The 26,863-nt window shown below is 36.4% G+C and overlaps 1 protein-coding gene across 3 annotated transcripts in view; it reads left to right on the top strand.

The window, feature by feature from the left end:
• Positions 1-26,863, top strand: part of LOC131045349 (protein ANTHESIS POMOTING FACTOR 1) — a 216,675-nt gene that overhangs the window by 69,030 nt on the left and 120,782 nt on the right. For all 3 annotated transcript variants that reach the window (XM_057978936.2, XM_057978934.2, XM_057978935.2), the window contains one exon: positions 5,725-5,833. In XM_057978936.2, the coding sequence (XP_057834919.1) occupies positions 5,765-5,833 (69 nt within the window). In that variant the 5' untranslated portion in view covers positions 5,725-5,764. The remainder of the gene's footprint in view (positions 1-5,724; positions 5,834-26,863) is intronic.

The raw sequence follows: 26,863 nt of genomic DNA, 5'->3' as shown, positions 1-26,863 counted from the left end.
ATACCAGAGAGCTTAATACTGTGTATACATCCACTATTTCTCCTTTTCAAATTCACTGTAAACTGAGACATAGATCTGAAGATAAACTCTCTGCACTACACCCTTTTAATTCATGCACATCTTCTGGCTTCTAACAATACACTCTCTCTTTTAAAATCGAAATGTTTGAATCCCAATTTCTTCAAAACAGTGACAAGAGAAGAAACCAGCATCAACCTATCTTTCTCAGACATCTATTAATAATCCTCTTTTTCAACTCTTTACATTCTTCGACTTCTTTTTAAACACCTGTAGCTCTCATCGATCTCAAAAAAATTTCGTTGCAAAAAAAGTGTACAAGAACAGACCATCAAACCATCAAAGATTTATTAATTTTTAATATACAGAGATCAACGACATCAGCTGTAAGTTTCATAACAGCCCAGCATGATTCATAGCAAAAAAAAACGTCTCACTTGTAATTACAAAAAAAACATAATTCCTTTTTCAGCCCGATTCACGCCACCTGTATCATTTTGAAACACTACATCGCATTCTCAATCACTATTTGCAGAGATAAATGAATCATTCTTGTCGCAGAATAAATAATGGCTCTGCAATTTTACGCCTTTTTAAAAAAACGACCCTTCTTACATCGTAGTCTCTCAGAAAGTTACACGCACTTGTCACTATACAACCAATAAGCTGCCGATACTCAAGTTTTCAGAAATACGATATTCCTTTCCAGCAAATACCATTCATCATTTCAAAACGGCTCACCAATACAAGTAGACATAATCAAAGTTTTTCAGCCTGTGCGAATCACTAAACCATTTCAGAAACGCAAGGAAACAATACATTTTTTTAAAACCTCCAACTGAAAAAGAACGCTGCCACAGCCAGAAGAAGAGCGTTTTTAAGCATACATGTATCATTGTTTTTGTTGAAAACAAACATACTCTGTAAACCACCACTGTATATAAAAAAAGCGCACAGCTGAACACTTAAAAACGGCTTCAATAAAAGTCTAAGTTACCGGTTCTGGTTCGGATTCGGGTTCGGATTCGGGTATGGATTCGCGGATTTGGCAAAAAAAATAAAATTTTGGGTACGGGTATGGGTTCGTCCGTACATATATATATATATTTTAATTTTTTTTAATATATATATATATATGTTCAAACTTCAAACATCAAAATTATATATGTTCACAGTTCAAACATACAAATGTCAAATATGAAACATACAATGTAACTTTCCCATACAATGATACATAAATGATAACAGATAAATCATAAATCATAAATGATAAATCCATAATTGCCAATGCCAATAAATCATAAATGATATTGTTTTTTTATTGTTTTTAATTGCTTTCTAACCCGTGGGCCCCGTTTTTGGGAACCCACGGGCTTGGGTTCACCCGGGTCCTCCTGGGTTCGCCCTGGGTCCCACCCGGGTCCTGCCCAGGCGGCTGGGTTCCCTGTGGGTCCACAGGGAACCCAGCCGCCTGGGCAGGTCCCACCCCACAGGGAACCCAGCCGCCTGGGCAGGACCCGGGTGGGACCCAGAGCGAACCAGGCTGGGACCAGGACCGGGCACGGACCAGGACCAGGACCCAGCCAAAATAGGCAAGAACCGGTATCACAGATAAAAGTTTTTATCCTTCAGAAGATGTGATAAATAAAACAAATCCTGTGCATACACAGCTTGTTACCAAACAAAAACTTTTCAAAAGGAAGTCAGCACGATATGGGAGAAGTTCGAACCACAAAGAAAAAGCATCCATGTAGCATGTCTGTCCACGCATCACGTTCAAGCTTGCAAAAACCGACTTAAGCATGTGTTCTTCAGCAATGTAGAAAACACATTTACACTTGAAGATGTGGCACTACTGAAAAAGACACACAAGCAACCAGCTGAAACAGGCACTCATCCAGGACATTGACATCAATGACAAAATTTCTCTACACAACCTTGACCTTTCCTTATTATGCTACCATATTTTCTGAATTTTTTTTTCACACTCAAGAATACCATCAAATATTGATTATACACAATTTACACACACTGAGAATATACCTTAAACACAATCACGGTTTATACAGACAAATAGGGAATAATAATTTGACTTGCTATATTCTAGGAAAACATCTCAAGTGCACCCTAGGTGCATTTAGGCAATTTCTCACTGTCATACTCTTAAGAAATTTTCACATTTTGCTATACATGGACACAATCTTATATATTTTAGGAATTCTTAAGTACCCATGTATTGTGGCAATCATAATTTTGGAAGACATTCTGAGAGTTCCAATCTTTAAGGCAATTGTATTGAGAACATCCTCAGAAATCCACACTCTCAAGGCAATCTCTTTTATTTTGGGGAATATCTTGCAAGTTGAAGACTTTGAAGCGATATCATTCATGCTTGGGAACATCTTGACAATTTCAAACTTTGAGCCAATTCCTCTTACTTCTCCTTGTAGCTTCCTTCAAGTACACAACATTATACACACTCGTGGAGTGTAGACAACAAGAAGAATGATCATAGTAACATAGAATAGGAAGAGCACATACATAAAATAAGTGTACTTGTCCTGTTCCAATTTCATTACCTTGACTACTGTAACACACACGTTTTGTTCTGTGATTTCCCATTGTTGAATTTTGAATCTCCTCTCTTGTCCTATTCATTTTGTCTCTTTCTTCCCTAGTTGGACTCAAAAAGTACTTTGACAAATGAGCTAAATAAGATTAATGAATCCCTCATCTTGCTTCAATCATATGAATAATTTCAAGCTTTTCTTGTCTATTCTCCAAGGAAATACGTTCCTTCATTAATCAGACATGGTGCTTTCAATGGACACCATCTTGGATAAATGTCCTCAAGGCCAAACACTCAAAAACTTATAAGAGATTGATTCAGGTCTTACTCAATTTGTCCCACTTTTTAGGTTTAAAGGGCATAATCTAAATGGATCCATTACTATAGATCTTGGCAGATTCTTTGGCTCACAATGAATTCACACTAACTGGATGGGCTCATTTGAAACACAATATCTATTGCCATAGATCAATTGAGTTGCTTGCTGAAGAAATGGGAATTGTTCTTTGAACTTTTTGCTCTTGTACTAGTTTGGATGATTCCATTGTATTACATTAGGATCTCTATAATGATTTGGTGCTGGTTTAGTTCACTAATTCGACAGCCCAAAAATGACTCAAAAGATGAACAAATCTGTTCAACACATGAGAAGGAATGAATAAAGAGGATATTTGTCATGTTTTTTTGTTGAGCATTGCTAGAAAATTCAATTCTCTTATTCAATGAAATTCTAGTAGATAATTGTTGGAATAGTTAGAAAATTGTGGGAGCCACCTAGTGTTAGCCCAAAATGGATGAATATCTATCACAGTTGGTTCTATAAGAAGTCTATGTCTTCTCACTAAAGAAAAAGAAGAGAAAAATGCATAATGGGAAGCCAAGTGCCTTATCTTTTTCTCTACCTAGCATGGATCATCATAGCTGTAATGTCCCCTAATGGGATATTCATATATTTTGCCCTAGAATCACAAAATTATGTAATTAAGGGATGAAGTATATTTAGAAATGCAAAATTACCAATTTTAAATCTTGATTTAGATCCTGCAACCAAGTTAGTTATCATTTCAAATATAATTGATGATGATTGTTTAATATCCATGAAAGATTAGAATTAATATAATCAGTAATATCACATTGCAAATTACATGATGTGCAGGTGGGATTCAATTAAAGACTCTTCCCCTAACAACCAATCCCCAGTATGGAATCCCTTAAAGAAATCAGATCAGGTGCTGGGAGTCTGTTCTTTCCAATCAAGCCCAAGAGCACGTAACAAACACCCAGTCATTTGGCCTCTTCCCACCTAGGGGTTGGTGTACTTGATGGGGGACTCAGTGCTGTTGCCTCCTTATCATGAATTTCATCCTTCACTCCACAATGGGATGGTTGGTTGGATAAAGATTTAAAGCAATCCTTATTAATATAATTGACTATGCATATATTAAGAATAATAATAAGAATGATTATATACATTAGAAGCAATATATTAATTACTAAATTGAAGACATGATAAGTGAAACAGCAAGGTAATATTATGTATTATGCATCATACCAAGTACTTGTAAATATATAAGTCTGCTGACTATTATTAATTCTGAAATCAATTATCTTTTCCTTGATTGACTGACTTCTTTTGTCTGATTCGATGAACTTTTCTTGCAGCCCTCCTTTGAGTACCAATTGGCAATATATACCCCTCAATCAGTCCTGGAGGGTCACCTCTTTCCATAGCCACAGCCACATCCTCCTTCTAAAGGTGGTGTCCGTATTTTTGTGACCATTGACTCTTATCCCATTCAGTCGCTGCCTTTTTCACCCTCACATGTGCCTTTTCACTGTATAATGAATCACTGAAGGGTTATGATGCCTTTTTTTTTTAATTTCTTAGTCAATGAATCATTTCCTTGATACCTGAGTTAGATGAGGAAATTGTGAAGTCTTTGAAAGACAATTTCCTTTGATGAAGGTGCTAGTATTGACTGTTATCAAGGCGGGGGCATGACAATAGAAAGCACTATATATGCCATTGGTCCCTTAAGGTATTCGATTGAGAATATAGGGAGTGTAAAAAGTATTTCACATCCCTGGCTTTATTGGACCTAGCGTAACCTTATCCATAGTCTTGGATCTTTGAAATTTTGAGCAAGCATTGAACACAAATGTTTGCTAATGAGAAAGACTTTTTACTACTACTATGGAAGAATACAAATTGAAACAATCAATGCAATCTCAGTTAGATTCTATTTACTAATATGAAAAATGCATCCATTGATTTAAGGGATCACCTAATGTTGAGATGGGAATGCTCAAGTCCAAATACAATGCTTATTGCTTAGTTGAAATGAGTGATTTCCTTTCTTAGAAGCTTCGAGCCTTTACAAGAATGCTGTTGTGTGACCGACTTTGTAGCCTTTTGTCAATGGCATATCCCATTATAAAACATGGCCCCAAAGGTTTCTAAAATTAAGCATATTTTTTTCATTAGGAAATTACTTTTTGAAACTTGAGCTTAGCAGCCATTTTAACTAGTCTTTGTTGGCTTATAGACATTCATTGGGTGGTATGGTTACCCATTGATTATTAATTTTATAATAAAAAAACTTGGATTAGTAACTATTCAAGTTTGGGAAGCATATTTATATTAACAAAATTGAGTTATGAAAGTGCTTGAGCCACACAAAGAAAAACAATCCACTATGCACATAATTTGGTCCTTCTATGAGGGGATCAATTTCTCAAGAAATAACCTTGTTTGGTTACTTTCCCATTTGAAGGTTAATTTTACAATTATTTGCTCAAAAAATCTTTATAATCTGATTATAGGAACCCTAGGTACAAGTTTAACTTTGGTTGCACATTTCATCCTAGAGAAAAATTTAATAACCTGACATTTTTCTTAAATAAGTTCTAGTAGAAACTAACTCTAGAGACCCATAGAAAATTAGTGTTACCACTCCACGACAAATAACTAAGAGTATATATAGCAATATGCCAATAAAAAGCAGCTAAAAAACATGCTAGTTTTACTTTTGAAGTTCCCTTCCAGTGAGACGGTCTTCTTTCTCATTCTAATGCCAATTTTATAATTTTTGTAAAGCATTTCATTTTATCCTGTGTTTAACTTGTTTCTATAACAGGTATTTCTGGGACTCACAAAAGTAGCTACCAGTTTCTTGAATGTTAAATATGGGACTGAAAGAGGAAATATTACTTGGCATGCAGATAGGAGCAGTATTTAAGGATTATGTAAGTTTTCAGCAGTATTAAGTTTGGTTTTGTAGTAAATACCCATTTCTTATACTTTATAAAATTTTGGTTCACATTATATGGTTTGTCTTAGTATGTATCTGATGAAACACAGACTTTTATTAGAAACTAATAACAACTTACTTTATTTATGATTCAAATGGTATGAATTAATTTCATCATTAGGTGTTACGTAAAATGGCCATTCTATCTTGTCCTGTATATCCTTTATCTTAAATATCATCTCTTCGAATTCATTTTTTGATGTTGCTGTTTGTCTGCTTGTCATTCTATATGCAAATTTAATGTGCTTAGTGAAGATATTGAAAATAAAATGATTTTCCATGCATTTTGTAATTTCAAATTGAACGAAAATAACCAATACTTTAAAATCAAAGGGATATTAAAATTGTGTTTACATAAGTCTAGGGTAAATAGATGAATAACATAAACATTCAAAATCTACTCTAGATATAAAGAATCTGTTGTGGAATGTGTAATAAATGTCAATGAATTAAATTCTTTGGAAATTTAATAAACATAAATATCCTTAGCTGGAAAACTATGACAGATAACAGAATGTGATTTACTAATAGTGCACAGATGTTTGTGAAGATTAAGTGAATGCTTTGGATTCAGTGAATGTTCTGTCTACCACTTTGCGTCACTTCTGTGCCGACAGATCTGATCTCTGCAAACCTTCAGAATGTTGACTTCAGCTTACCCTGAAGCTTCCAGTTTGTTCCTGCATAAAAAGTGGTTTTGGTTCTTGATTGTTTGCATGTGTTAGGGATAATTTCTTGCCTTTTGTCAATCAATGTGAGGATACTGATTTAATGGTTAGATAAAAGATCAAGGATAATACTCTCAAACATGCAAGATGCCCTCAATGCTCTTGCAATGTAGATTCCCTAATAATGTATTCAAGTAGTAAATGATAGCTCTAGGATGTGAGAACCAGATTGGATCTAGGATGATGTAAATGAACTAGAGCTATTGTTTTAAATACAATACCAAGGGTCAAATGGAATGCTTTCACACCTTGACTTGACACACAATGTTCAAAAGCTAAGTCACAACGTTCGCCGAACTGCAACCATGAAATTCGAATTTGGGCGAATTTCAAATATTTTTATTAAATTTGTTAGAGTTTGGGCTTATATTTGTATGCAAAAATGCAACAGCCTTTTCCATTTAAGTATATTTTTTAAAAGTGATTTTTAAGGGTTTTAAAAAATATTTTCAACAGTTTTCAACCCATTTTTTTAACATGTTTGTGGCTCTAAAAACGTGTCTGAATCTTCCCTGCGCATCTTCCCGGATCATTTCCTCCACGATTTTCACTTCCTTGATAATTTCCGGTATGATTTTCAGTTACGAGTCAGCAAATTGACCAGCAGAGGCATGCTCTTTCCTTGTCTATATTTTGTTTTTATGTTTTATAAGGTTTTTTTTATCTATAGAATCTTAATATAGTTTATAATATTATATTTATTAATATATGTTATAAATTATAAATTTAGTTATATTATAAACTGTTATATTTATTAAAATATATTTTTAGGTTTTTAATAATATGTTTTAAAATGTTATTTTTAATTAAGTATATACTTAGTATATTAAAAACTATTATATTAAATTAAATTAAGTATAATTTTATTATATTATATTATATTATTACGAACTTATATGTTTAATAATATAAATATAAACACCAAAAAATACATATATAAATATAAACTGTTATATGTTGTATTTTTATTTTTTAATAATATATATAAAGTTACTGTTTGCAAATGACAAATTTTATTTTATTTAGTTATTTTGTGGATATATGAATTATATTTAAAAAAATTAAATTTATATAAGGCGAATTTAATGTCAATTTTTTTTTTGAATTTTTTACCTTGCCGAATTTTATTGTTGTCAAACTAAAATTCTAATTTGAACCTTGTGACTTAGGTCAGAAGGGTAAAGTTGGTGCTATATCAGAATTAGAATCTGAATAGCTAAGGGTTCATTTTCACATGTGGAAATGCTCAATACCAATTCTGCACACTGGATCTGATGTAGGGCAGGAAAGGGGTAAATCGAAGGTTAGGACCAGTCCTTGGGAATAAGTGCAGATAGGAATAGCTAAGCTTGGGTCGTGTGCTCACTATTAGCTGAAAACGTGCTGTTTGTATTCTTATTATTGCATAAAGGCCACTTTAATCAAAATAAGTTTAAAAGATAAAGGGAAAAGGGCATTGATATGCAATTTTCACAATTACATTTTGCCCTCACTTTGATGTGCATGTGAACTATTATGAGGATGTATGCAAAAAAATTACAATCAACCAACAAGAAAATAAATGCACATATACTCATAAAGTATAGTAATATGGATGAAAATTTTGCCTTGGTACTTGTTCTCTTGAAAAGTGTTTAATCTTGAAAACCTGCAAAAAAAAAAAAAAAGGAAATCAATGAGTAGCATCATATGGGCATTTAAACAATAATGTATTATCCATAATCAACAAGAAAGAAAATGAATCTAAAAGAGAGGTAGGGATAGATATACTACCTTGAGCAATAGGGTGGACAAGTAGTGCCTATTGTGCGTATCACACACCCATCCCCGTCATTGACAGGGAACCCCCTCTCATTCTGCCCTTGCGTGGGAGTAATTCATTCCGTAGTTCGAAGCCATCTTGACCTTGCAAATCCGAAGTCATAGGGCGAGTTCATTTTGCCATTGCGTCTGCCATCAAACACTTCGTTTAGCCCGAAAACTTCAAAGTCTTCCAAGTCTCGCGAAATCTACCTCCCTCGGCCGAAATTGTAAGGCTTGCAAAACGGCTCAATAAGCTGAAAAGGTGGAATAAGTAAAAGCGTGGAGGGAAGGCGTTTTAACTTTCTGGCATTTTCAAAACCCCCTTCCAACCCAAAAATGCGAAAATGAGAAACGTTAAACTTTAAAAGCTTTTCAAATACCCTCCTCAGGCCGAAAATCACTAGGCTAAAATCACGAAGTTCAAAAAAGACCTTTTTACCCGAAAATGAAAGACGTTAAGTTTTAACATTTACATTTTGTCATTCCAGACCGAAAATGGGCAAGCATCATAAAAAATCGCGAAATATATTGATGAAGGCGCTTTTTTTTTGAGTTTGCAAAGAGTCTTTTCTACCCGAAAATCGGCAGAATGATGTAAAAGGTTAAACTTTAACGTTTGCAAAAGGTCTCTTCACCTCGAAACTGGGCAAGAAAGGAGAATCGCACAATACATGAGGCAGTGCATCACTAAATCGAGTTTGCAAACACCTCTTCTAGGCCGAAATTGGAAGAAAGGACCATTTTCGCGAAATAGTCATTGAGGCCGAAAATGATAGCAACACAAAATGTCCATTAGGCCCCCCCAAAAAAGCTTGCAAAATCGACATTTAGCCCGAAATTGCCAAAAGGCTAAATTGTGAAAATAAACTTATAAGCCGAGAGGAAAAGGAAAGTCCAAGTCGCGCCTCTCTGTCCTCTAAATCGTCGAATTTCACTCAAGAGTTTTTGTGAACTGTCAAAGTCGGTCGAAAGTGAAGGCAAGGACATTTTATAAACTTAGAAACATCTCTCATTCCAGCTCCAAGGGCCGAAGTCAGGAAAACATAACTTAAAAGATCATCTCCCATTTCATCCGAGCAATCCGAAAATCAAAGCAAGGCGTCCAAAGAGAGGTTAAACTTAAAAGGTAAGTCTTGCAAAACCTCCTGTATTCTCGAAATTCTAGGACTTAGGTGATTAAAGGTGAAATCACGCGAAATTTCACAAGGATGGCGTTAAAATGGAAAGCCAAAATCTCACATTTTAGGTGAAGCGTTCGAGGCCATTTAAAAGATACATCTCACAAAGAGCTTCTCGAAGCCAAACTTCATAAAAAAAATTTAATATTTGTTATATTAAATTATTTAATTTTTCAAATTAAATTTATTAAAGCGAAATCAATTTTTTGTAGGTCACAGGATGTCATCGCAGAGAACTAGATGAAAAGCCTTAAACGCAAATCGAAGAAGGATCGCGATCAAAGCCAGGCGCTGGAAGTTGGAGAAGCTACAGGAGCACGAGATCTGAACCAAGCATTGGGAAGCGTGCCACTGAACAACAAGCTAAAGTCCACCACCGGGACCAAAGACCGAAGAACACTCCGAATGCGGCAAGTCTATGCATTCTCGAGAAATACACAGCTGAATTTAATTCCAGAAGTTCAGTTTCTGAAAACTGAAACTGTTTTATTGTAAAACTACCTGTGGGCCCCACTCAAGATATTTTGAAACAAAGGAGAAACAGGTCAGTTGTGGACACTTATGTCCAACTACCAGATAGACTCAAATTAAAGCCAAATAGTGGTAGGTAGTTGAGATAGTGGTTGGGTGGATGACTGAGAGTTTAATGGGCATGGGTTAAAGCTGCTAGCTTCTGGAAGACAGATCACGACCCTTGGATGCAACCCATCCTAGCCTCTGATTCATATTGTAAATTCTATAAAAGGCAAAGGCCTTTTTTTTGTAAAGGTTAGACAGTTAGAGTTAGAGGGTTAGGTTTTAGAAGTTAGAATAGGTTAGATCTTAGCAGTAGCATAGAGATGCTGCAGAAATTGTTGTAATAGGCAGCTGAAGCAAATACATGAACATTGAAATATGGTGTTTGTTGTCTTTGTTTCAGTCTGTTTGCATGGTTTCTTTCAGTTGGTTAATTTTAGAGTGCAGGGATTTTAATGGTGAAGTGTAGAGGGGTATTTGATGCATTTCTGGTTCATCCCATTGGTGGTCTACTGATTGTAGGTCACCATGCATGGTTAGTCTGAACCCAAACTGTGCTTAGTTCAAATGCAGGAACGTCTTAGGCTGCGCCAGAATTGGGTGCCTAAAACGAGTGTCTCCGGTCTGAAAATCCTTCATCCCTTGGAGCTTGCACCATTTTTGTCTAGTTGTGAGGGTATCTCTGGTGAAACAAGAATTGGTTTATCGAAATCTGTCTACCCGTTGCATCAGCTGTTATCATCCTTGTCCTTAGGCTTCTTGAACCCTTCCCTTTTTGATTTTATTTCGTAGTCTGAGAATCACGGCAGACCACCTTGTTGCAAAACGTAAGACCCCTTGTGCTCCCAACAAAACACATCAACTACTAAGCTATCCTGCAGTCAAGACTTGACATCCGAAACATTGAGGCAATCCCCATTGATCAAATTAACACAGCATTAGAGATTTCCTTATCTCAAGAGAGGATAGGATTCTTAGCATTTCTATTCTGCGTTGGCCAAATGGAGTCGTAGTTCCGCGACTTTAGACATGTCAACAGTGCTTTGGGGCACCCAAGGAAGTGTGATAGTGTTTGTGGTTATCTTTGAATCATGTGGTATACCTGCAACCATGCTTATATAAGAGGGATGTTAGTGACTTGATATGCTCCCTCTTATCAGTTGCATACAAAGGATGCAAATAAATTGTAATGTCCCCTTCTTAGTGATGCTCTTTCAGTGGTCCATTAGCCTATTCCTGAGACCCGTAGGCTAGGTGGAATGAATAATCAGGGTCTAGCATTGATGAAACGAGAACTTACTATTTTTAGTAAGTCAGGGAATGATCATTCTGGTGCCACTGTCCTACTGAGCCCTCCTTGCTTTGCCTCCGGATGCGATGATCATATTTTTCTGAGCATTAATTCTTGACTTACTATTTTTAGTAAGTGGTTGGGTGGCACAATTCTATTTTTGGCAGTAGACAGGGTTCTGAATTCTGCAGCAGCTTGTGGTCGTCCGGGCTCAGTTTCATCTTGGTGGTGATAATAATCAGTGCGGGAGACATTTGCAACATAATTAAATATTATTTCCTTATCCTAAGGTTAATATTTAATTAATCTATTTTTTGGCTACTGGTTTATTAAATTTGGGATTAATGCCTATTTAATCCTAAATTTGGCGAAATTCAATTGTTTTATGGAATGAGAAATATTTTAGAAGGGATATTATTTCACTTTGCATCGCTAATATGTGCCTAAGTGTTTAACGTGGGTCCTCCCTTTCCTTGGGCGTGACTTTTGACTTGGGAGAATGGGCGCTACACTTGGGTCCACATGTAAGTGGAATGAAATTCAAATGCAAGCGTGGAATTTGGAGGGATGTCATTTGAATTTGAAGAATGAAGTTATAAATATGAGGCTTGGGTTCCCATTTGGATCATCTTGAAAATCTGTAATGTTATGCTGCCGGATTGGCGACAGAACTTGAGGCTTTGGAGTGCGTCTCCCTAGTGCTACCCGGTTTCGTACTTGAAATACAGTACCTAGCTGTGCTTTGTATTCTTCTATTGTTTTCAGAGCTTTGCCATAGACATCTTGGTGTTGCAACAATTCTGGACTTGCTGGTTTTGCCTATGGCTGAAACACATTTTTGCTCACATCTCTCTGCTGGAGCGTCTGACAGTTATGGGTATCATTCCTATCTTCCTTCCCAGCACTGGCAAATAAGTTTGTAAGTTTTTAGCACGTTTGTTTGAGTATTGATTTAATTATGCAAAATCGAAATTCGTAGTCTAGGCGTGGGTTTTTTGGGTTGCATTGGGATGCGTGCAAAATAAAAAAGGGTTGTTTGGGGTGTGGCTGTGATTGGTTGTCATTGTATTGGATGTACGGTGGGATTGGGCTTGATTTGAATCAATTCGGGTAAAAATTGAGTGAGTTATGAGTATCTTCATGTTTTCATGGGCTGCTGAAACTGTACTTTCAGCCTGCAGAGCAGTGTAACAGAAAATTACAGTATTGTGTAGAAACCTGCAGTTAATCTTCTCATCTCATCTCCATATTGTAAGGTTGTTTCAGTAGTACTGAGCATCCCATTCTATCTGCTTTTTTCTGTAATTCCCACTACATAAGTGGAAGAGGCTGGCTTGCCGCCTTCTCAGTTTTGTAATTCAATTTTCTTTGATAAATAGTCCTCTCGCTGAAATATGCGGTAGAGTGATGGTTTAATGTAATGTCCTCCCGCTGAATAAGTGGTCGAGTGATAAGTTCAATGCTATGGTCCTCCCGCTGAAATATTCGGTAGAGTGATTGTTTAATGTAATGTCCTCCCATTGAAATACGCGGTAGAGTGATTGAGCTTCATTTCCTTGTAATTTTCCCTTGGTCGGTTTACCGCCAAGTGTTGTTTTCTATCCTGCTGGATAAGCAGAAGGGGCTGACTTGCCGCCCATGCATTGTAATTTTCAGTTTAATTATATTTGCTGATGATCCCCGGAACACCGTATGCTCTCACCCTCCCAGTCTGGGCTCTCGGTGAACAAAAGGTGGAAGGGTTCCCTTTCAGTTATTTGGTTTATTCATCTAACCTTAACGGGTTACTTGTTGTGGTTGAATTGTTATTGGCTTAAAAACGAAAAAAAATTAGTGGGATATTACATAAATTGGAAAAGAGTAGATAAAGGTATGGAAATCTCAATGATCATATAACAATATTAAGATAGCATCATGTTTAAAAAGATTCTAGTGATATTGTCATAGAAGTACGTATAATGGTAGAGACAAATTTAACCATGAATTGAATTGTTGGATGGATGTGTCTTGTAAGACCAACACAGGTGAGATTTTGTCGTGAAAATTATAAATCTTATAATAATATGATCATAAGATATAAGCATGATATGAACAAATTGAATTGGTGTAAACTTCTAGAAGATGCACACAATAACCATAGATGATCCTATAATTGTGGAAAACAATAGGAATTAGTAATACATGTGATAAAAATGCTATAGGTAATCACATGAATCATATGTAACATCCCGTGGACACAAAGGAGTGTTAGATATTATCATGAAAAAGCGTAAGTATAGGATATAAGTACAAAAGCATAGGATGTGATCATGAGAATTGTGGAAGATCTTGTAAATCCTATAATCATAGTTCAAAAATTCGAGCTTGGCAAAAAATAGGTAGACCGAACTTTGATTCAGACTTGGTGACTTGGTTAAATCTCAACAAAACTCGGTATAAAAAAAATACTTAAATTCCTTAGAAAAACAAACCTTGTGTCAACTATACTTACAAATGTATTAAATGGGTATGTTAATGTTGGGGATGTGTTTTGTATTAGATTTATATACAAAAATAGTACAATATCATATCATCGTGCAAATACAATGGCCAACCAATAACTAATATGTATTATCGTTCGAAAACTTGGACTTGCAACCCAAAACTTTGACTTGGACTTGAGACTTGAGACATGACAAAAATTTGAGAGAAAAAATTGCAAAAGAAAGGCATTATTACAAAAAACTAAAGAAACTAATGCATTTAGAGAACAAAAATCTATTATAATCACCAATTTGTCATTATTCAAATATTACATGTGTTAGATGACCCTCAAATCTTAAATGACATAGTTCCATTGAGTCTTGAAATAGGGGGATGAAAGGCTTGGATTTGGGATGAACATGGGTACAGTGTAAGTGTTAGATTGCTTTCATATCAGTCGTAATGTTTGGAAACTAGCTTGCCGGTTCGGGTTCAGGTTCAAAGAACCGGTATGGCAAAATTTTGAAAAGGGGTTTGGGTTCGTTTAGGTTCGTTAGTACAAAAACATGTAAATTTTATATATATATATATATTTTAATATTTGTGCAGCGTGTAAGCATGAATTAAGATTAGCATGTCACATAGCATCATATAATTATATAAACAACAAAACAAACATAAGCTTGTAATCATAGCATCATGATCATACCATAATAGCGTCATATACATCAAGTTTAATATCAAAATGACAAAATATTCAAGTATCATTGTTTCAACTTTCAACAATATAAAGTTTAATCATCAAATGGATTAGCTAATTCATCCTCCTCCTCCTCCTCCTCATCCTCCTCATCATTGGCATTGACATTATATGAGCCAACGCCACTTGCACTTGCACTATAAGTTTGCTCGCCCTCCAAGTCATCAAGTGTCAATGCAAGAAGCTGAGAAGCAGGAGCATCCAAATTAGTATGCTCTGGCTCTATATCCCACATCTTCGTTTCCCCTTGTGTGTAGTCACGTTGTTTGTGTGAAAGAAGACGTAGGTTGGAATGCACATATACTAAATTCTCTGCTCTTTTTGATAGCAACCTATTGCGCTTTACTGAGTGGATGAAAGAGTATGTGCTCCAATTTCTTTCTGAAGCAGATGAACTAGCAACCTATGAAGACAAAGTAAACAATTAAAGTTATACATTAATAAAATTAAAATTAAAAATTACTAGCAACCTATGAAGACAAAGTAAACTATAAATAAACTTGTGATAAATTTTAATTAATTAAACTTACTTGTGATAAAACTTTTATAGCGAGGGGTTGTAGGTGTTGGAAGCATGCACCATGGAAGTATTACCAGCTATGAGCATCCTTCTTGGATCTATGACGAAGTGCCTCAACACTTAGACCATTCCCATTTGCGAATTCTATGAACTCATTTGTAACATTATCTTGCAAATCATCATCAGGATATAGTCTAAGAAATGCTGCCTTGTACCCATCAGATACTTCTAGATCTCTCCATGGTGGAATCCTTCCTGGTTTATCAAGAAACTGATTGCTACAGTACTTTGGTGTCAAGGCATAGGCAAGAAGATGCAAAGGAGTGGTCATCTTATTCCACCTTTCTACAATAATTGCTTTCACTTCTTTGAAGAATTTCTCCTCGGGGTCATTCTCTTTTGTATTTATAGTGAACTTTATTTTTTCAAGCATTGAGTCAATGCCATCATAAATCTCACCAATGCAAGGCCTATCCATTTCGGTATAGCGAATCATACTCATAATGGGCTCAGTGATACTTAGGAGATATGTAACAAGATCCCACCATTTCTCATTCAATATTCTCTCCCTAATTTTTTCATCCCTCTCACTGCTACTCTGCTTCCATACAGTCCAATTGTTGCTGATCACCATATTGCATAGTGCCACTCTAACTTTCACAAGTCGTCTTAAGACGATTGTGTTTGATGCAAAACGGGTCTCAGCAACCTATAACACAAATTAATGACAAAATGATTAAAAAATAAAGCCAAACTTTAAAGAAGAATACACAATATAGCTTACACAATGATATTATGAACATTGAAATCTAAAAAATCAGAAAATGTAAAATTAAATTACTATTTCACTTACCTTCAATAGCTCCAAATTCGAAAAGGATCTAAAAATCCCTTGAGACATGTGGTGGTTTGTGATGAACATCTGGATGTCCTTAGCCTCTGCATACACATCTCTGATCCATTTTTTTTTAGTCCCAATCCTTTGTAGCATAAGATTGAGTGAATGGACCGCACAAGGTATCCAAAAGATGTGATCATAGCGTTCCTCAACCAACAAACCAGCAGCTCTACAATTTCTTGCATTGTCTGTTATGACTTGGACAACATTGCGGGGTCCCACTGACTCAATGGCGGAGATGAGAATTTCTGCAATAAATTGACCATCTTTTACTTGGCCCTCACAATCCACAACTTTCAAAAACATTGCCCCTTTAGGGGACACCGCTATGACATTGATAAATGGACGATTTTTAGCATCTTTCCACCCATTTGAAACAATTGTTACACCCGTCTCAGCCCATGAATCCCTTATGGGTTTCAATGTATCTTCAACCCTCTTCACCTCTTTGTCCAATAATGTTCCACATACGTTCTCATAACCTAGGCCCTTATACCCTCTTGGAGCTTCATTAACACTTTTTATCATTTGCTTCCAATATGGGGAGCGAACAACATTGAAAGCCAACCCATTTGCACAAATGCACCTTTCTATATCTTGGTCAGCAATGTCTCTACTCTCATGTTGAAATGCGGTTTCTAAAGGCCCCTTTGTTCTTTTGCGTGTCAAGGGTGGTTCATTTTCAGGTTCATTTGTGGAAAAGAAGGGGCGGTCTTGTACTACAACATCGGGATTAGATGGGGCTTGCATTCCCCTTCTTTTCTTTGGTGCGGTTTGATTCAATCTACGGGCTTCTCTCTCTTTTGCCTTCTCATGCTCCTTAAAATATTTCATCACTATCTCATCTGGTATAGGTTTACCATCTTTTCCACGGCATTTTTTGATGCCTCTTCCTTTTATTCCACACAAATGGCCTACCACCCGATAATATGAACTATTACGTTCAATACCACATCCTTGGCATCTCCAACTGAATCCCCCACCTCCTGGAAGTTGGTATAAAATGTCAACATACAAATAAGGGAGAATTCAGATCATTTCTTTTTTTGTAATTGTTTGTTCATTGCCAACGGAGGAAGAGGTAGATGCCATTCTAGTTCCTATGGCAAGAAATAACATAAACATATTCAAAAACAAAAACAAAATAATGAAAAACAATTAATGTTTTTTTTTTGACAATTTGTGAAACAAAAATAGTCTGAAAAAAATGTTGAAAAACCTACCTGTTGTAGCCAATGGGAGCTTGCAAATGTATGGAAATGATGCTGCAACACTTGTTGAAGCTTCAAAAATTAGTCTTCAACTCCTCCTATTTGATCTTGGAAGCCAAACTTTGTTCACCCTTTCTTCAACCTGCTGTCAAAAAACTTTTGTTTGCAACACAAATGAGGAGAAATGAGTCGAGATTATGTTTTAGAAGTCACTTCTAGGGTATAAAATTGACTTTATACATGGTGGATTTAAAAAAAAAAAATAAAATTTTGCACAAAAAACCCGTTTTGGGCCGCCCAGCCGTCCGGGTTCGACCTGGGTCTGCCCAGGTTCGAACCAAGTCGAACCCCCTCTGGGAAATTCTAACCCAGGTCGAACGAAGGCCGAACCGGACCCGAACCAGGGACCCGGACCGTACCGGACCCAAACTAGGGGGGTGTGGAGGCGAACCCAGTAAGCTAGTTTGGAAACATAAGGGTTTCACTATTGGTTGCTCATATACAAGTTAATTTGCTATTTGTAACTATTGTCATAACTATAACAGCATTTATTGTTCAAATCTGCTGTCATAAGTGATTATTTTTCGCATATGAGGGTCTCCACATTTATAGTGGCCTTGTATACTTGTGAATATGCTGTAATACCCATGTTATATGGATGCATGAGGGTTTGGCATATTAATTTATTATCTTTACCATTTTTTTTATAGATAAGTCCGATCAAAGGGGATAGCTCCCATTACATTCCAAGAGTAGCATATCATATTGCCATCCTAACACTAATTCCTTCATACAGATGTTCTAGACACTCCCTCAAAACTCATCATAAGTTACCGAGAGAGGAAATTATATATTACAGCTAGACTCCTCCTGATATTCACTAGCTTAGCAACACTTGTAGCAGATAGCCAGCTATCCTCCGATTCTAGTAGTTTGCAAAAAGGCCTAATATTGTTGTTGATGACCCCAATTCGATAAACTTCCCATGCATTATCTATGAAATTCATCTTCCTTTCCTTCCATGTTCGCATAGGAGAGGCCTCGGCCGAATCAGAGTCCAACTTTTCACTGTCATCAGCAGAGAGGTGATTGGCACTGTCAAAATAGGTACTCAGTGAACTTACAAACTTTTCAGCCTCCAGATCTAAAATGGCATTTGCAACTGCCTCTCCATCCACCTCCCGAATGAAATCACTGATTTTTTCATTGCAGACTTCCTTAGAGTCCATTATATCGACCAATGGGCATAGCACAACTTCATAGACAAACCCATCACACCAGTGTCGCCCATCGCCCAAGCTGCCTTCTACCACAACTCATATTGCGTCATACACCTGTTCTTCATGAGCAATGAATAGGCATTTGCATTGAGCCTGATTAGTTTCATTCTTGCATAAACACCCTAGCCCGAAATGGTGAGTCATTTTATTGCTGCCAAGTTTGCCAAAGCAGAGCACAGGCCGTGAATATATAGCCTTTTGGTTATTGCAATCGTGCCCCATGAATCATGTGATCCTTGATAAGATCCCGTGAGGCATATTGTACATACCAGTCTGACTCTTAATGATGCCCTGATTTCCGTATGGTCTTGTATTTCTATGCTACATACCAGCAGAAACTAGAATGTTTAAGTGCCACGATCTGCCACAAATCTCCTTGTGATACGCTATACGTATAGCAATCTCAAGTATTATCCTTTTCGTGATTTGCTAACTAAGAGGTTTTCATTGAAACTTCATGAACTGAGAGCAAGGTAAATCGTTTCAAGATGCTTAGGACACTTGTCTACATTTCAATTTGGTACTAGCAGCCTTTCCTATGTCATGCTAGTTCTCGAATAGGTACTACTCTGGTGACTATGGTGTATCTTCATTTTCCTTGACTTTCTCATAGTACCTTGGATTCTTTGCCTGCGTTAGGCATTGAGTTTTGGATATCCGCCAACCTAAGCAATGCTTGCTTGGCTCCAAGACACAATGCTTGGAGAGTCCTCTTTTAGAATCCCTTGTAGATCCTTCTTACCATTAATATTGACAATTAGTTCTTCTCTTGTTTTTGTGGTAACCCCCAGGTTTGCCAGATAATCTGCCGTTGTGTTTGCCTCACGGTAGACATGTGACAAACTATACTCTGGTATTTGTCTTAGGTAGTCCAATATATTTTCCAATCTTCTTTTTATCTTCCAATTCGAGTTTCCTCCATTTTTAACTGCATTAATGATTATTTGTGAATCACCTTCTATATCCACCAGGTGAATACATTGATCCACACATTGTTTTAATCCTCTTTCCAGCACAGTTACTTCTGCTTCATTGTTGGTGGCTAATCCGAGATACTCGTAAAGACTGTATGCCATATTCCCTCTATTGTCTCTCAAAATGCGCCCATATCCGGCTTCCCCGGGATTACCTTTTGCCGCCCCATCAAAATTGAGTTTCCATCTTCCATCCTTCGGAACAACCCACTTAGCTAGCTTTCTGCATTTTGTTTGGATGTGATGTTGATGTTTGGGGGTTTAAGACTTTCCCATCTTAGCTGAATCCTTTTGTCCCAATCTTTAATGACTTCAATTTTCCTGCTGTAGGCTTTAGTGTTGGCAATTTCACTTATTCTGAATTTAATTTTTTCAATTACCTTTACCACGCTGAGTTCTCTTTCCTCAAAGATCCTTCGATTCGGCTCTTTCCAGATTTGTCATAATAGTATTGACAGTGAGATAGTTGACAACGCTTCCCATAGTGAGTTTTGATTTAATTTTGGCCAACCTCTTAAAAACTTGATCAAACTTTCCTCCCTTGCCGTGACCCATTCCAATTCTTGGCATAGCCAATTCCAACAACTGTAGGCAAATGGGCATTCGTATAGAAGATGATACTGGAAATATTGTCATTGATGTCAAGGGCACTCAATTGTGATTGTAGATCTCGTCATTGATGTAAAAGTGTATTGTTGAAATGTTGGCATTAATGTGGAAGTTGTCATTAATGTCAAAGAGAGACTAATGATCATATAACGTGAGTAAAGTGAGAAAAAGAAATATGCGAAAAAAAAGGTAGAAGGATATCCATTATACATAGTAGCAATGAGGATGCAATGTTTTCAGTCAAGAAACCTATGGAACATGAAAAAGTTCTTCGAGAATTACCATCAAGTTTAGTCAAATATAATAAGCAGCTGAACATGTGAAGATAAGTGATCAAATGTATGTCTCAGGTTACATGATGCAACTGAGCATGATAAGACTACACAGCAATATTGATATTAATAAGACAGTGATGTTTGATAATAGTTGAATAAGCAGTGATTATAGTGTCACACAGAAATGACATTTCAGCAATTACTATTTAAGCAGCAGTGTTTCCATTATGAAGACAGCAATCAAGGCTATATGTATACAGTAAAGATTATGAAGACACACATTAGTTTTGGCAGACTCTCATACAGCTATGACAGTTCTTACATGACCAATATATAATCAATCGTACAAAAGGAATTCATTTTCAGAAACTATATAGTAATATAATGGTAGCAATTATGTTTTGATTTAATACTAGTAACAGCAATCAGTATTAATATTAAAGCAGAAATTTATATTACAAGAAGCAGCGATTTGTTATCCCAAAAAGGATGCACACAGAAAAGACAAAAAATGAACAAAAAAACAGAGAAAGACAAATATAAGAAAAAGGCAAAAATCGTAAGAGAGAGAATTTAATTTGTCCTATTCAAAGAGAAGACAAACCTTATTTTGTCTTATTCAATACTAAGAAAAAACAGCGATAAAAAAAAAAGAAAATATTCCATTCAAATGGTGCGATATCTTTGGGAGGACAAATTGTTTCACTAGAAGACAAAATTGTTTTGTCTTATTCAAAAAGGTAAAGTTTTTTTGTCTTATTCAAGTTCAAAAACAGCGCTTCAGATAAGAAAGGAATACTAACATATATAATATGTCATTTAAGACAAGTCAGCAAAAAGGTGCGATTGCCAAGAGATGTATTTTTTTTTTTCTATCCAAAAGATGAGATTACTTAATGAAGAGAGGTGCGATTAAGTCAGCAATTTAAATGGGTCAAGGAAGGTGCGATTTGGTTAGAGTATTAAATAAAGTTTAATTTGTTTTAATAGGGACGACTCTTTGGAAAGAGTCCACACCTCTTATGAAGGGGTTGTTGTTTGTAACTAGGTAAAAATGGGTTCGGATTGCCTTAAGGCAACATCCGAACCCATATAGGACTGGGTCCTATCCTAAAGGGGTAATGTACCCCCAAGTTGAGCCCAGCCCTATACCTCCACGCCACCCTAAATACTCCACGCCACAATAAATAAATTGGCGCCAAAAAAGGGAGGCCGACTTGGATTTAATAAAGGCTAAGGACTCATATAAATAAAGGTTAAATTGCAAATGCAAATACAATTCAGTTATCTATGAAATCAGCGAATTAGCTCTGCAAACAAGAGGTGCGAAATCACCAAAGAAGGTTGTGCGAATTTGTCCAAGGATTGGGCGAACTTATTCAAGAGGATATAGGGCATTTTGGTGCAGTCTTGAAGCATGCAAAAAGGGCAGATCTGATATATAAAGATCAGATTCAGGAAGGCAAGCTAAGTATTGTATTTGTGCAATAAGAGTGAATACATAATCTGACCCGTGGGTCTTTAATGCTTGATTTTTCCTCCTTGGAGGTTTTCCCAGGGTATTTGTGTTTGTCTCTTGGTTCCTTGTTTCATTCTTGAATTTACTTGATTATAGTTTACTAAATTACAAATCTGATTAATAAACTAGGGCATGATTAAATGTTACAAATCTGATTACTGATCTAGGGCACGAATTTAACATGGTATCAGAGCTAAGGTTATACTAACCCTCAGATTTTAGTAAGCTCTTACCTTCAGGTTGTTGTTTGTCTTTTATTAAGATAATGACAGGGGTGAAGTTAGAGGGCATCATCAGGTCCTCATCAAGGAGTCATTCTTTAATTCATTAAAGATTGTGGAGATTCGAGTGAAGAATCAAAGAAGGAAGTAACTGATATTTCTCCTTTCAGATTTTCAGATCTTTGGAATGCACAGTGTATACTGTGGAGTTATTACCCTATTCAGACCTTTAGAGTTGTTGATTTTCAGAATTGGTCTAAACCCTAGATTGGTATGTATTTCATGATTCTTAACCCTTGATGTGATCCGATCCAATTTTAGTAATGATTGAATCTTTGATGGTATGGTAGATTTATTTTGCTACTAGACATGCAACTACTATTTTGTATTGCTAACAAAATCAGTTGTATTCCCACCAATCTTCAAACCCTAGCTGATTGTGCTAAGGCACATCAAGAGGAGATTGCGAATTATGGCCTTTTGAAGATAGACTGCAAAGATAGTTTCTTCTAGGGAAGCTTTCGGTTCTAGTGTCAGTGTTATCTAAACATCAACAGGTGTATTTTTCTTAATTCTTTATTAACTTTGTGATGAGAGACTTTATGATAATTGAAGGTTAAGTATTCCTGTTGAATTACTTTGTCAATTTGTTTATATGGGGTTTCTTTGTCAAGTTGTAATAGTAAGGGTTTCATTATCAATATTTGCTTCTTATGGGTTTGTGCTTACTTAGTTTTGTAAAAACCCCTATTGGGTTGTGTGAAAGGAAAATGATATTCTCTTTGAATTATCCCGTGTTGGGCTAGTCATGTTTTGAGGTTCCCCGTGTTAGGTGTTTATCCTTGTAGGTCTACAAGCAAGTTTGTGCTTGTGTTATCCCAAGTTACCATCCTTATATTATCCCTGTTGCATTCAAGCTCATGTCATTAAATGTTGTGACAAATGCAGTTTTATTATGTGTCAGTTATCTGTTAAAATAACTGCATGACAGGTTGCTTTCAGTTAATTGGTTATGATGATGCTCTTTCCTACATAGTAGAAGTTAGAATGTATTGTTGCAAATAGCATAAGTAGGAAGAGTGAAAGATGATCAAGTCAGTGGTCTCCTTCTATGATTAGCATTGAGATCTCTTCAGGCTGAGGTAAGCATTTTAGTCATTAACTTCTTCTACTTCCACCAAAGCTGAATATGATTAGGATCTTGTTCAGCAAAGTATGAAGATTCTGTTCTACTTGATATTTATCAATCATATGTATGTAGTCATACTATATCTTGTGATTGGGTTTCTAAGAAATCTCAATTTCAGTTGTTCAGTTGGAAAGATGATTTGGCTTATGTATTTTGCTTGCTTGAATAAGTATATAAGGATCCTTTCAGGCATGGTTATTTGGATGGGAACTAGGTTGTATCTCAACCTCTCGGGGTTAAAGATGAAGGGGTTTTGAAAATTCACCTTGTAGAAGGTGAAAGTAAGATAAAAGTAAGTAGCATCTTCAGTGTTATATTATTTCTGGTTCCTTTATTGATTCTTATTTGATTAAGGATTAAGAGGGAGTCCTATCTTCAATAAAGACTTAGTATTTAAAGAATTGACAATCATTTGTTAAGTCTAGGGTTTTGTAAAGTTCTAACTTCCTTTCTTAAAGTATTTTGGTTTTTGATGTGATGATTTAACTCTATTCTCATCATTGGAATATACAAAATAATTAGCGCAAGGATCTAAATTTATTGTCTTCTAGGATTAGAAATATGTCAAGGATCTAACCAAATTATTCCAAGTCAAGTATACTTTTGATATTTAGAATAATGGATTGTAAACCTTTATGAAAACTAACATAAAGATTGAGGATGTCTGTAGCAAAGTCTGATTTTGTAGATTCATTTGAAGACAAGCAGCTGATTGGTGGATGCCTCAACTAATTCATGATCAAGGTTGAAGCATGTTGTTGCTGCCAAGCATATCTTGTTGCATTTTGAAAATCTCAAATGATTGTGAGCAGAAGACTGTAATCACCTCAGAAGGCTAACTCAGATTCTGAAGTGTCTTAGATAAGGGAAGTCACTTCAATCTCTTGTTGTAACTTGGATACCCTATGATCTCTTAGGACTACAACAAAACAGTCCTCAGTCACACTGAGTACTACTGAAGCTAAATTCATTGGAGCATGAACTGTATCAAGGAAATTGTGTGGTTTTTCAAATTCTTGTTGAATGCTTTCTTATAATTATTTATTATCAGAGTCGTATAGAGATACCTGGAAATTCAGTGTCTTATGGCAGGATAATCTTGTGTTGCAAATGTTCTTACGAAGTCTTTTGAAGCTTGAGTACTTCAAAAGATAGACTTGGATTGTGAAGAATACCGCCTTGATTGAGAAGGAGTCTCAACCTCAGTGATGCATTGTGTTTCATCAACCACCCTCTGCGGGTAATGTAAGGTGGTAGTGTAATCTTCTCAAGGAGAAGAGTAATTGTTACCATCCTCTACGGGCAATGTAAGATGGTAGAAAAGATGGATTTTCATCCTATGCTTGTGTGCTGGATGGAAAGTGTACTAGATAGAAGATTATGTTTATTCATTCTTTGCTTGTGTGCAAAATGGAGGACTATGGCTTATGTAACTTCATTCTATGCTTGCGAGCAAGATGAAAGATTATGATTTTCTCATGTTACATTCTTCTTTGGGAGATGATTGAGGTAAAGGTAATGCATTCTTCTCTGGGAGAAGATTAAGGAGAATACTCGTGTGCAAATAAAGTTGAAATGGAAGCTCTTCATCATTCTTAGCAGGCAATGAATCGTGTATATGCGTGATAGATATCATGAAAAGAGTCCATGATGTGCATATATATACTTGTGTTTGTATTCATGTCTTGCAGGTGTACATGATAAAGTTCTGGATTCATCCTATACAGGCAAGGCAAGATGAATACTATAAAAGGATCCATGATGAGTTGCCATTATGTGATTTGGTTACTTATTACTTATGGTTACTGGCTACTTGTTGTGATCCTCTCTAAGGAGTGTTGGCTGAGTTCAGATTACAGATTGCACAATGAATGTATCAGGAAAAGTACTTCGGGTATTTGCTTCAACTTGGGCTCTGCAGTGATCTCTTGGGCATGTAGAAAGCAATCTTCCATAGCATTGAACACTGCAGAAGCTGAGTACATTGCAACATCTGTTGCATCCAGAGAAGCAGTGTGGCTTCACAAACTCCTCGTTGGATTATTTAGTCAAGCTAGTGGTCCTACCACCATTCATTGTGATAATCAAAGCTGTATAAAGATGTCAGTAAATCCTATGTTCCATGACCGGTCCAAACATGTGGAAACACACTATAACTTGATTTGGAATATGGTGCAAAGAGGCGCCATTCAACTAAAGTACATTAGCACGGATGAATAGGTTGCGGACATCCTTACCAAACCCTTATCCAGAGTGAAGTTCGAATACTTCAGAGACAAACTTGCTATTGTGGAAAACGAAACTCTGATTGAGAGGAAGCTCCAATCTCAGTGACTCTATCTGCAACACTTTGATCATTCTTTGCTTGTGTGCAAGAATGAATTGTGTCCAATCTATGCTTGTGTGCTAGATGGAAAATTGTAATTATGTAAAGACCCACTTGTGTATTACACTTTCTATGCTTTTGTGCTAGAACCATCCTATGCTTGTGTGCTAGGTGGAAGATGTAATTCTATGCTTGTGTGCTAGATCCATTCTATGCTTGTGTGCTAGATGGAACTCTAAAGGTTCAGATTATGTATTCTCTTCTTCCCTAGCTAAGAGGGAGTGTTATTTGTAACTAGGTAAAAATGGGTTCGGATTGCCTTAAGGCAACATCCGAACCCATATAGGACTGGGTCCTATCCTAAAGGGGTAACGTGCCCCCAAGTTGAGCCCAACCCTATACCTCCATGCCACCCTAAATACTTGTTGTGACCATTTCACACATCGCCCCATCGCAAATGGGGACCCCCTCTTTTTGCTTGTTTTTCGCTCGTTTTCGCTTTCGTTTTTAGGGTTTTGTTAGTTAGTTGGTCGTCTGGATTTAGGGCCAAGCCTTAGGGTTTTAAATTCTGTCTTTTCAAGCCAAAATTCAGTCGTTTTTGAGAGTTTTCGAGCTTCTTTTCTAGGATGCAAATTTTGAATGCAATAAATTCGCCAAAATGGTCTAATTCTCAATTGGAATGTTAATGCAGAGCTTAAATTTGTCTAAGTGTTGACAGTCAATGTGAATTTTTGTCCAATTGAATATTTTGACCAAATTTTGACTTTTTTGATTTTTGATCCTGGGCATTGGAATTGATTTGTTTTCGCCTCGTGAAGTGTTAAAATGTGAAAAATCATGTTATTTTGGCCTATAGGAGCAAAATCGGTCCTGTCCCTCAGTGAAGGACGGGAGCTCATTTTCAAATATCTCATCATCCCTGCAGAGTCCAGACAAATTTTACGTTTGAAGTGATGGAGAACGGCGATATCTTTCCATTGAATATAAATTGAAGATTTTCATGAGCACAGAAATGCCTCCAGGAGGAAAATCGCTCCTGTCCCTCAGTGAAGGACCGGAGCTTCAATTCAAATTTCGCCTTGTCCTTGCAAAATTTTGAAAACTTAATGATTTGAGGACGTCCAAGGGAAGATGCTTTGCCAAATGAATATAATTTGATATGCAAAAACGAAGGAGAATGACCTATATTGACCAAATCGCTCCT

Source organism: Cryptomeria japonica, chromosome 8, assembly GCF_030272615.1.
Source record: "Cryptomeria japonica chromosome 8, Sugi_1.0, whole genome shotgun sequence".
Lineage (NCBI taxonomy): Eukaryota > Viridiplantae > Streptophyta > Pinopsida > Cupressales > Cupressaceae > Cryptomeria > Cryptomeria japonica.
This window is presented reverse-complemented; position numbering and strand designations above follow the sequence as displayed.